General features: G+C 53.7%; 1 protein-coding gene across 2 annotated transcripts in view; it reads left to right on the top strand.

Moving 5' to 3' along the window:
- MEGF11 (multiple EGF like domains 11) overlaps positions 1–12,343 on the top strand; it is a 327,464-nt gene that overhangs the window by 289,023 nt on the left and 26,098 nt on the right. For both annotated transcript variants that reach the window (XM_081831278.1, XM_081831277.1), the window contains 5 exons: positions 3,296–3,416; positions 4,397–4,560; positions 5,794–5,896; positions 11,092–11,238; positions 11,600–11,734. In XM_081831278.1, coding sequence (XP_081687404.1) covers positions 3,296–3,416; positions 4,397–4,560; positions 5,794–5,896; positions 11,092–11,238; positions 11,600–11,734 — 670 coding nt within the window. The remainder of the gene's footprint in view (positions 1–3,295; positions 3,417–4,396; positions 4,561–5,793; positions 5,897–11,091; positions 11,239–11,599; positions 11,735–12,343) is intronic.

The raw sequence follows: 12,343 nt of genomic DNA, 5'->3' as shown, positions 1-12,343 counted from the left end.
CTGACAGGTTAGGCTGATTATTGGCTTGCTATGAATGTCAATCATCAGAGACAGCCAATCAGCTATAGACCAGGCCTGACACTCAGCTCAGTGGCCAGAAGTAGGGAATCGGACAAAGAGTTCACCTGTTAGTACTTGTGCTCCTTGAGGAGTGTGAACCAGGTAGGAGTCAGGACAGCAGGGTGGAAGAAGGGGAGTGCTGGGAGTTAGCTGTAGCACGCTCACATCCCTTCACTTTAGAAACGGCTCAATTCCCTATTTGGATTTTTTGGTATTGGGAGCTAACAAATGGAAAGTGTTTGGAGGAGCTCCTGGCACACAGTAGCCCCTCAGCGGGCAGTCATTCTGTTCCCCGCAAGACCATGACCCTGGTGTGTGCCTGTTTCAGCCCTGAGGAGGGGAGCCAGGGCTCCAGCCTGTAGGGGGTAGCAGAAGGTGAACCTGGGGACACGAAGCTAGGATTCCTGCCCCCCTGTGAGCACCAGCCCTCCTCCACCGCACAGGGCCCAGCATGATTCATTGAGTGAGAGATGGATCCCTCCTCCAGAGCTGCCTTCTGCCAAAACCTCACAGAGCTTTGTGTATTCCTTCCATAAGTGATATTTCTTTGCAGTAATAACAGCTTTTGCAGCGCTTTCTACCTGCCAGGCACGGTTCTCTCTACTTGAGATATAACTTAACAATCATATGAGGTAGGGACATTATTTTTCACATTTTACAGATGCAGGAACTGAGTCCCAGAGTGGTTAAGTGTGCAAGGTCGTGCAGTGAGTAAGTGGCGGAAGCAGGATGGCACTAGAGTCCATTCTCTAACCACAGGGCTCTGCCACCTCTCCGGAAGGAAGATCTGATACTTTCTCCTCCTTCCCTGCCTTCTCCTTTCTCCTCACGAATACCCCACGGGGCCCTGGATAAGTCACTGAGTCTCTATTTCCTTCTCTGGGAAGGAGAAATTCCTCTCAGCCTGGCGACCTCAAGCTGTCGATACCCCTGCATGGCTTTCGCTGGGAGGAAATGGTGCCCTGGTGTAGTATTCTAGGGGGCAGATATTCCAAGCTGGGCACTCTGCATCTTGCCTCCTGGAGCAGGGCCAGGGTGGAGAGTCCTCTCTGAGCCCCATCAGCAGACTCGCAGCTGGGCTCAGAGGCCCCTGGAGGCCCCCTGGGAGGACTGGGGCTGGAGACACTAATGAGGAGGCCAGGAGAAAAACCCCTCTCCCTGGAAGTAAATTCATGCAGAGAAACTTATAAGCTGTGCATGCAATTTGCAAGCGGGCCAAGGCCCTCAGAGCTTAAATATATTCCTAGGGGCTATTTATAGTCTTGGAAAAATTAGAGTTTTCTGGGTAATGGGAGTGCTGCAGACTCCAGCTGGTCAGGGCCTGCCAGGGACTGGCAGAGAATAGAGTGGGAACCATGGAGCCTTCTGGTGAAGGGCTCCAACTTCTAGTGACCACATGCCCAGAGCAGACAGCCCCAAAGTGGGCTCCTGAGGTGGGGAAGGCATACCCTGGGGGGGCTCACGGAAGAAAGCCCAAACCCCCTTACCTGGCATTTAAGGCTCCCAAGTCCCCTTTAAATATCCCCCCCGCACCTCTCCCTACACAAACCCCTCCCCCAGCCACCCTTAGAACATTCTCAGCTCTCACATTCCTCTGCACTCTTGTCACACTCTTCCCACCTGGACTGCCGTTACCTCACTCTTCTCTGGTGAGTTGAATGCTCCCACCCCTCAAGGCCCCTGACGTCCCCATTCCTGGTCCCTGCTGCCCTGTCCCTTGCCCCCACTCTGAAGCCTTCACTAGAACGAATCGCCTACCCGTGGAGACCTGCTGTGGTGGACGCCGTAATGTGCCCCTCAGCTTCACCCTCTGGGCCTGAGGCACCCCTCCTTCCCTGGCTTCAGGAAACAGGGCCTCCTGGCTGCATCCCTCTCAGTCAGAGGGGGCCAATTCATCCAAAACCATGCCTCCTTCCCCGGCGCAGTAGATAGCCAGTGCTTGGTGGGGGGGGCGGGGCGTGTGGGGTAGAAAGGTCCTCCCTCCCTTTCCGCTGGCTGGACGATTCCAAGGGCCACTGCAGCTTCAGAGCTTCCTGGCAGATCAGCAGAAGCCACCTCGGTGCAGGTTCCCCCTCTGTCCCGTCCTGCCTCCCTTGCCCCCACGGGGGCCATTCTCAAGAGCTCGCTAATCTCCATCTTGGAGAATGCTTTCTGGGCAAGCCAGTTTATGACAGCTGGTGACAGAATGGCTAAGCAACCAGCCTGGGTGCCGGTAGAGATCAACCGTTCTTGGCACCCTGACCTGGGACGAGTTACCTAAGTTCTCCATACGATTGCTTTATCCATAAAATGGGAATAATGCTGAGGCAACAGTCTCTGGCCAGTCTTGTGAGGATTAAACGTGATGATGTACGAATGCGCCTGATATTGAGAAAGCGCTCAGTAGACATTAACTATGACTGTCTACATTTAACTTCTCTGAGGGTCAGGTACATTATTATCCGTGTCATGGGGTTGTTGGTGAGAGTCAAATAATATTGAGAGGCAAAGGGTTGCATTCTGTGCTGCCGGGACCTAACACAGACTCAGGGGTCCAGTTCCGCGGGGGCTTTGCCCACCTGGAGCTGTAGTCGGGAAGCCTGACCCTTCCCCCGACTGGTGACAATCACTGTATTAGTTTCTTATCACCGCTGTGACAAATGACCACGCATTTAGTAGCTTAAGGCAACATAGATTTATTATCTTACAGTTCTGTAGGTCAGGTTTGGGTCTCATCAGACTAAAGTCAAGGTCTGCAGGCTGTGGTCCTTTCTGGGGGTTCCAGGGGAGAATGCACTTCCTGCTCACTCCAGAAGTTGGCAGAATTCAGTTCCCAGGGTTGTAGGACCGAAGTCCCCATGTTCTTGCTGGCTCTAAAATGAGGGTTGATCCTATCTTTCACAGGCCACTACCTTCCTTGGCTGTGTTCCCCCTTCCGCCATCTTCAAGGTCAACACAGGCTGGTGGAGGACTTCCGACGGCATCTCTCTCCAACCGGCTTAGTCATCTTCCACTTTTAAGGACTCATGTGATTAAATGGGGTCCACCTGCATTATCTAGAATACTCTCCCCATCTCAAGGTCCTTAATCACATCTGCAGAGTCCCCTTTGCCATGTAAGGTGTCATATTCGCAGGTTCCGGGGATTAGAACATGGATATCTTTGGTGGGGGCTGGAGGGGAGGGCATTATTCTGCCTCCCCTAACCCCCCAGCGTGGGACAACGTCGATCCAAAATTCACCTCCTCCTCTTCCAGGGAGAGGTCTGTGCGGTTCCATGTGCCGCAGGAACCTATGGCCCCAACTGCTCGTCTGTCTGTAGCTGTACCAACCGTGGCATCTGTTCCCCCGTGGATGGCTCCTGCACCTGCAAGGAAGGTGATGTGCCTCCTTGCCCGCTCCCATCCCCCTCAGATGTACACACCGCCCAGGTGGGCTGCCGGCTAGGGAGTCTGGGCTGTCCCTGCCTCATCCACCCACACGCAGGGTCAGGGAGCTTAGAGATCAGGTCCCAGCCAAGGACACCCAGGCCAGGGACTTCAGTAGGAGGAGTGTAATAGAGGGGATCAGTTACAATGGTGTTAGAATCGCTGGGGGAGCATACGAGGGGAAGTGCACAAACCAGAGATCAGAAGTGGGGAGGGAGAAGCTGCCACCACTCCTAGGGTGGGAGGGACAGATGGAGGAAGTGGCATTCCAGAGCTTGGGAGTGGGGGCCACCTGGTGGGAGCTGGGGTGTGGATAGAGGGGCTGCGTGGCAGCAGTGGAACATGGGGAAGCCCAGCCCGCACCACCATCAGAGGCCCTGCCAAGGCCAACAAAGGCGTCTCTCCTGCTCCCCACCTCCAGTCTGTGGGCCAGGTCTCCCGTAGTGAAGCCCACCTGGGAGCCAGCTGAGGGGGAAGCCGGGGATATGCAGCTGCAGGGACCAGCCTCCTGTGACGCAGATCAGAGCCGGGGAAGGGGAGAAATAGACCTGAGAGCAAACAGGCCGATGACCAGCCTCAGAACAGGGAAACCAGCCTGTCCCAAGAACAAAGGGCCCTAAAATAAGCCTCCTGATCCCACCCCAGGCAGAGATAGACCTCCCCGTCTCAGCTGGTGCCCCGTCCCAGGTGGGATCATGCACCTGCAGCAAGAGCAGTGAGAGCCAGGAGGCAGGAGCCCCGCGGGCTGGCCCTAGGTCTCCTAACAGCCCTGCTGTGTTTCGGAGCCGACTCCATGTGGAATGTGTGTTCTACCCCGGTGATCAGAGAAACGGTGGTTTAGGGGGGAAGGTACAGAGCTGGGGGAGTAGGCAGAAAGCCAGCCGTGCCGGGCCCCGACAGAGAGGTGACAGACCCTTTCCCCACTCTCAGGGTGGCAAGGCCTGGACTGCACCCTGCCGTGTCCCAGCGGGACGTGGGGCCTGAACTGTAACGAGAGCTGCGCCTGCGCCAACGGGGCAGCCTGCAGCCCCGCAGATGGCTCCTGCTCGTGCACCGCTGGCTGGCTCGGAGACACCTGCGAACTGCCCTGCCCAGTGAGTGCCCAGCAGCCCTCTCCCCCTCTCCCGCAGAGGTGTGCAGAGAAGAGCACTGGCCTCGGTGGTGGGACCCCTGGATTCCGGTCTTGCATCTATAAAATGGCAAATACCTGGCAGGCGTAGCACCCTGGCCTCACTCCCCCCTTGCCGTGCTTGGTCAACGTTATTAATCGACCCTGGCACACTGACCTGAGCCCAGAGGCAGCCTCAGAATCATTCCCAACACAGTGCTACAGGACAGCCCTTACCAATCCCTCAGAGTGGCTGTTCCTCGATAATTTTATGATCAGGGTATGAGAGGGCAAAACCAAGCACTATTCAGTGATAGCCACCCAGACTGAATCACCGGATCTTAGTCTAAGAGACAAACACGTTAAACCAACCAATATATGATATTGTTGAATGAGGCCTGCAGTCCTGGGTTCAAATGCTGACTTTGCCACATCCTAACTGTGTGACCTTGAACGTGTTACTTCACCTTTCTGACCCTATTTCTCATCGTTAAATGGTGAATATAATGGAAACATCCCATAGATCTGCTGTGAGGATTAAGAGAAATGAGTGATAAAAGGCTCTTGATACCTAATGAGCACGCAAGCAGATGTCAGTTGCCACCATCCGTCTTCCCTAGAAACAAAGAATAAATTGGTCATTCTTCACATGTGATCAATGCATTATGATTTGCAGAGCGCATTCTCATTTACAATTTTAGTTAACAATCACTAACCACACCCCTTTGAGCTTAACCATCAAGAAGTAGGGCAAGACCGGGGCGCCTGGGTGGCTCAGTCAGTTAAGCGGCTGCCTTGGGCTCAGGTCATGATCTCAAGGTCCTGGGATCGAGCCCCACATCGGGCTCCTTGCTCAGCGGGGAGCCTGCTTCTCCCTCTCCTCCTGCCTGCCACTCCCCCTGCTTGTGCTTGTGCTTGTGTATTCTCTCTCTGTCAAATAAATAAATAAAATCTTAAAAAAAAAAAAAAAAGTAGGGCAAGACCATCACCCTCTCCTTCCAAACCCCATGCTTCTGTTAATGTAGTCAAAGAATTATTTGGCATGGCCTCATGGCTATGTGGCTCACCAGTGATAAAAAGTGCTCCCACTCCACTCCGGCCACAGTCTCTCTGCATCCCCGTGGGGCAGAGGCTCACTGTTGTTATCAAAACCCAACAGAAGTGTGTGAAGCTCTGGGAGTCTAGGTCTGATCGTTTCTCTGTCCCCTTCCCTCCACAGGATGGCACATTTGGGCTGAACTGCAGTGAGCGCTGTGACTGCAGCCACGCGGATGGCTGCGATCCTGTCACGGGCCACTGCTGCTGTCTCGCCGGATGGACAGGTACCCGCTGCCCCCGCTGCACAGCCCCCCCACCCGCCCCCAGGGCCTGGGAAACCAGGTTCTTGGTGTTCTACTTCTCTTGACTGTTCTTTCTCTTTCACTTCTTCTTGCTCCTTATGCATGCACATTTATTTCCCTTCTCTCCTCTGGGCCTCAGTTCTCTGTTCCCTACAGTTCAAGCAAACCAATTATTGAACACCTAGTATGTGCAGGCTTCGTTCTAAAGGCTAGGGACATACCAGTAAGAAATCAGACAGAGGCTAATACATTGTGAGCACAGGTGCTTAATCTGCATTCTCGGAGGATATGGTAGAGAGGGGGATGGGGACCTTCTGCTTAGCCCAGCCTCACACTCCTGGTCCCTTATATGTGTCTGTCAGCCTATCTCCTAAACACATGGCGAATCCATCCCACTGCCGCCATCCTGGTCCTCCAAGCACCGTCTCTCAGCTGGCTCTGCCCTGGCCTCCTCCTTGGTCTCTGGGCCTCCCCTGTTGCCCAGCTGCATCCATTCTGCATATGGTGGCCAGAGTGAACTTCTCAAACCCCAGCTCCATTCACATCAGTTCCTGCTCAGAGTGCCTCAGTGGCTTCCCATGGCACTTATAGAAAATCCAAAATCCTTACAGTGGCCCAGGGTCCCTATGACCTGGCCCCCGCCCAACTCTGCCACCTCCCTTTCGCCCCCTCCCATCATTCACTATACTGCAGCCACCTGGGCCGACCACCTTCCTGACCCCAGGCCTTTGTGTGTGCCTTCTCTCCACATGCATTGCTCTTTCCTTTTCTCTGCACCTGATGATGCCCTTCACCATTACCACCCAGCCAAGACTATGTAAGAGTCCCTCTTATGAATTCTCATAATATCCTACACTCTTCTTTTTGCCATACTTACCTCCATTGTCACTGAACAGTCATTCGAGTATTTTTTTATTATCTGCCTCCTCAACTAGACCATCAGCTCTCTGGAGGCAGGGCCTTGCTCACCCCTGTGTCCACTGCCTGCCACCCACTGAGAGATGACATGGTGGTTAAGAACACAGAGCTGGAGCCAGACTGCCTGGGTTTGTGACCTGGGACGAGTCCTTTAACCTCTCAGGGCCCGAATTCTCCATCCATAAAATGCAGATAATTATAATCCTCGCAATTACAGGGTCATTTTGAAGTTTAAATGAGTTAATACCTGCAAGTGCTAACAGGGCATGGTGCTGTGCTCAATAAATGTAGCCCATGAATACAGGAAGTGCTTAATAATGCTGTGCTGGGTGAATGCATGCAGTCCCAAGGTGGTGGGCAGAGCGAGAGATACAGGTGTTCCTGGCAGTGTGCGTTTTCAGATAATCGTTCACACCGGGTTGCTGAGCAGCCTCTGTTTTCCACAACCAGAAAGTGTCTGAGCAACAGAAAGCCCAGGCATATTGCTTCCTCGGTAGCATCTCTGACCTGGCTCCCCTGCCCAGCCTCATGGTACAGAGTAAGGCTCATGCCCTAGTCACTGGCCCCCCAGATTCCTAGCTGGAGCCAAGTGGAAATCCGCTTTAATTTTTCATGGCCTTAATTTCAAGTGAGCCGATGATAAGATTTTAATGCTAGCTGGTGCTTAAAAATTCTGTCTTTGATGGACAACATTTCTGCAAGTCCTCTGCTGTTCTCATATAAAGCTAATTTTCCCAAATATGGTCCTGAAGTCATTTCAAAGGAGTGATTGATGTCCTGAGGTTTGTAATGGAAAAGGGGACCAAGGAGGGGAAAGGAGGGGATGCAGGCATAGGACCCGGACTCCCACTTGCTGAACCCTCCCCACCCACCCCTGCCCCAAGAAGTCTGTCCCTGACTTCCCAGCTCCTGGCATATTGCTCATGCCTTGGCTCAACAGTGGCTTTGCTCTGCCCTAAATATGTGCAGGTCTTCTCCCCTTGCCCACACAAACCACAGATTTTGACAGGTGCCATCATGTTTCATTCACTTTGCCCTGTGCATAGCAGGTGTTTAGTAAATGTCTATTGAAGTAAATTGAAAGAAGCTGGGCTATAACCATATATGAGTTTTTCCCCTTGAAGTGAAGGAACCTCCAAGGTGATCTACTCTAACCTCCTCAGACTACAGATGAGGAAAGGAGATGTCCAAGGTCTCGGGGCATTAGTGCCAATAGGATGGGGACATGGAATTGCATCGTAAAAAGGAGCCATCTATTCGTTCAATTAGCATTTATTGACTCAAGCAATCACCAAGTCCTTAGTTGGCAACTACCACGTATATCCAGCACTGTGTCAGGCCCAGCATTAAATAGCAAAATTCAGTAACAGCAATGGTCCCTGGACACCCATTATGTGCCAGACACCATGCTGGGCACCAGAGAAGCAAAGATAACCAAGATGGCATCCTGTCCACTAGGAGCACCAAATAAGGAGGGTCAGAAGTGTCAATAAGCCATGTTCCCTGCCTTCAGATTGCTGGCAGGGGACACAAGACTTATGTATGAAACATTCAAATAATAGGCAGGGACAAAGCTGTATGCCACTGACTACCCAATAGATGCTTGAATCCCTGGGCAGACATCTGGGAAGGCTCGCTGGAGAAGGAGGACCCCCTAAGCAGACCCTGAAGGATGTAGGCTGCTGAGTTGCTGGCCTCGTGGCATGGACTTGAGGTCATGATACATGGATTCTTAGCCTAGCTTTACCCATCAACATGGATGTGTAGGGAGTCCTGAAAAATAAAGCAGGGAGATTCCCTAGGGATAAGACAGGGAAGGCCCTCTGAGGGGGATTATTATCCCTATTTAACTAGGGAAAACAGGGCCTAGATAAGATAACTGGTGAAGCTATGTCTCCTCAGAAGCTGTGCTTGGAAGACCCTCCCACAGGCCAAGGGGCAGCCCCTTTGACCGCTCCAGTAGAACCGGGGCTCTCCATGCAGGGGGAAACCCTGGACCCTTCTCCCCACTCAGGGAGTGTCTTAAGTTCCAGGGAGTTCTTAGGACATATGAAAACCTCCAACAGGGGCCCCACTCCCACAGAACCAGGCCTAGAATATAATAATTGCCAGATCCTAAAAACAGTGAGCCCTTGCCACCACCTGCCATCTACATGATCACCTCGCAGCCATGGTTCTCAATCCCCAAGAAAGAGAACCCTTTTGGGACATGAAAACATTTTGAGGGTCCCACATGAGAGTAGCTGTAGTTTTAAATGTCTGTTGATTGGGAGAACACTCGATAGCAAAGAGCTGCCATGAATTCAAGGGGGCTTTTGCATGCATTGGGTTTCATTAATCACAGCAGGGTCTGCAGCGGGTTTAGGAAAGAGCAGTGTGACCTGTGTGCCTTGGTCAGACTATGTGAGCACGTGGGGCACAGATGGGATCAGAGGTCCCTGTCAGGTGGCAGGGTGCCTCCCGGGAACAGCAGAGTCCCTCGGCCCGCAGTCTGATCCTGGCTTTCTCACAGAAGAATTCCTTGGTCACAGCTCCTATGTTCCCAGAGAAGGGGAGACTTGAAGCTGTATCCAAAGCTTTGAGCAGCCTTGTGGTTCTAGCTTCCCCAGGCTCCCGCTGGGTCCGTGCACGGGGTTTGTCCGGGTGTTAGCCCCTTGAGCACCCGAAACTGCATCGGGCGAGACCTCCATCAAGGGGTGAAGCGTGCCGGCCAGATTCCCTCCCTCCACAAAGAGGCCTCATTTCTCAGAGAGTGGCATCGAAAGCCCTCGCCCTGCTGCCAAATTGAGATGTCACAGGGAGGGAGGCCAGGGAGGGAATGTGGGCACTAGACGGGAGCTGGAGGATGAGCAAAGCCCTGTTGCGGCCCCTCGCTCTCTGCTCTCTCTGGCTGCTCAGCCCTCTCCTCCCTTTCCCACCGGCTCGGGTGGGCTGTACAATTCCAGCCTGCCTCCAGATTGGTCCCACTACTCTCCTGCTGCTGCTCTGGCTGGCTCTCTCCGCCGGGCCTGAGAGTCTTCCTCCCTCTTTCTGTCTCTTTCCCATAATCCCTGTCCCTGTAACAAGGCAGACATGATTTTTAAACTAATTCTGCTCTTCTCTGAGCCTCTGATGTTCGCCTTCCAAAGCCAAGCCAGTTTCCTGGGCCCGCGCCTTCCGTTCGCCTAATGCATGTCAGACTGGAAGCATTTCTGCCCCAGAGCTGGGGCCTCCAGCCTCAGGCCTTTCGAAATTCCTTCTTAGCCTTCGGACTGTAATCACCTCAGTACATATTCGCTCAAAAAGACTATGTAGGCCTTCTTCCTCTTTCTTAATAGAGTACAAAGCAGTGCAGGGAAGACATCAGAGTGCATCACCTCCAGTGACAGTAAAATGTCATTTTGCAAAGTGTTGGTTTCTGTCATACACGTATGTGCACTTAAGATCTAAAATCCACGTTGCAGGGGCGCCTGGGTGGCTCAGTCGTTAAGCGTCTGCCTTCGGCTCATGTCATGATCCCGGGGTCCTGGGATTGAGCCCCGCGTCGGGCTCCCTGCTCAGCGGGAAGCCTGCTTCTCCCTCTCCCACTCCCCCTGCTTGTGTTCCCTCTCTCACTGTGTCTCTCTGTCAAATAAATAAATAAAATCTTTAAAAAATAAAATAAAATCCACGTTGTGCTGAGGGCCGTGGTCAAAAGAATCTGAAGAGACCCCACCCGCCGTCTGGACCTGCACCCTAGGTTGGCTGGGACCCAAAGGACCAGTGGCTACTGGGCTAACATGGGTGGGCATGTAGCTCACTCCCAGCTGCTGCAGCCGGCCCCATTACAGCATTCCCTTGCCCCACAGTTGGTTTCTGTCAAGCCTAACATTGGATACCAGCGAAGATGTCAAAAAGGAAGGTGGCCCTTCATGACCTGGTTCCTTCTTGGTCCCACAATCTCATCTCTTGCCATACCTCATTTTGTCCTTTGTGGCTCAGCCACACTCTGCTGTTTTCTTTTAAGGCGTGATTCTCTCTCCTGCCTCCTAATTTTTGCACAGAGAGTTTCCTTTACCTGGTAAATTCCTCCGTGCCCCTTAGGACTGACTCACTTTGGGCATCACCTCTTCCTGGAAGCCCTCCCTGACCAGCCAAGCCTGGACTGGAGTTTTCGTCTACATTCCCAGATGCACTGTGCTCACCTCCACCCCTTCATTCTGCAGAGGGCCCCTTCCCATCATCCTTCCCTCTGACTTCAGTCCTCTTACCTCTGACCCAAATTTACCTCTGGCCCACAGGCATCCGCTGTGACAGCATGTGTCCGCCTGGTCGCTGGGGTCCCAACTGCTCCGTCTCCTGCAGCTGCGAGAACGGCGGGTCCTGCTCCCCAGAGGATGGGAGCTGCGAGTGTGCCCCTGGCTTCCGAGGAACCTTATGCCAGAGAAGTAAGGCTGAGCCCCCCACCCCACAGATGGCTCACCTTCCCCACCCCTTCCCTGTTGGAATAAGTCAGGGCCGGAACAAGTCAGTGTCAGCCCCCATCAAACCCCTCCCTTCTAGTCCCCTCTCTCCCTGCGCTGGCTTTTCCGTCCCTAAGTTCAGGGCCCAGCCTGGCTCCTCAGTGGAAACCGGACCAGACCACAGCTTCTCTCTGCAGGAAGGGACGGGCCCTCAAAGGTGCAGGGTGGGGACAGCTCTCCCCATACTCTTGAGAAGCCTCCCTTCATCCCCATGTGTGGCAGGACAGGTAGGCAAGCTGACTGGGGCCCCTGAGGCTGCTGACCACCATCTCCACTTCATCCCCAGTCTGCCCCCCCGGGTTCTATGGCCACGGCTGCGCCCAGCCGTGTCCCCTCTGCGTGCACAGCGGTGGGCCGTGCCACCACATCAGCGGCATCTGTGAGTGCCTCCCAGGATTCTCCGGAGCCCTCTGCAACCAAGGTAGTGTCTCCAGGGCAAGTGGGGGCCAGGGAGGTGAGGCATCCTGGGAAGGAAGTGGCTGGAAGGAGGGGCTGGGGGATTCTCATCATACTCCGTGGAGGCAGCTCCCTGCCTCATCAGGGCTCGGGCCTACCCTTCTGAGAATTGGTCACCACCAGGCGTGAGACGAAGCTATTATGCAGTTAAAGGAACAGGCTCAGAGAGGTTAAATGGCTTCTCCTTGGTCTCACAGCTAGGAAGTGGCAGAGCCGAGAAATTCCAACTCCAAAGCTGATGAAAAATGAAATTAGCGTAGGTGAGTTCTGCATAAGAAGTGTCCCCAAATGGCTTATGCCGAATGCCAAGTGGTAAAGGCAGAGGATGACGTGGGAACTCAGAGGGGACAGTTCTGGCAGGAGCTGGAGATGGCAGCTTCCCAGGCCTTCTCCCCCCCACACTCAGGCCAACATCGCTGATCCCTCATGGCACACTTTCCTGTCTCGGCGGCTGAATCCTTCGCAACGCCAACTCCAGCCAACCTCCACCACTCAACAGGACTCGGAAAGGGAGACAAAGCTCATTTGCATTGGTGTGCTGCTAAACTGGCTCTCTGTGGGGGAAAAGCCTTGC

The sequence above is a fragment of the Leptonychotes weddellii genome, chromosome 9 (assembly GCF_054177405.1).
Source record: "Leptonychotes weddellii isolate Sample4059 chromosome 9, ASM5417740v2, whole genome shotgun sequence".
NCBI lineage: Eukaryota > Metazoa > Chordata > Mammalia > Carnivora > Phocidae > Leptonychotes > Leptonychotes weddellii.
The sequence above is the reverse complement of the archived record's forward strand: the minus strand, read 5'-3'. Positions and strand labels throughout refer to the sequence as shown.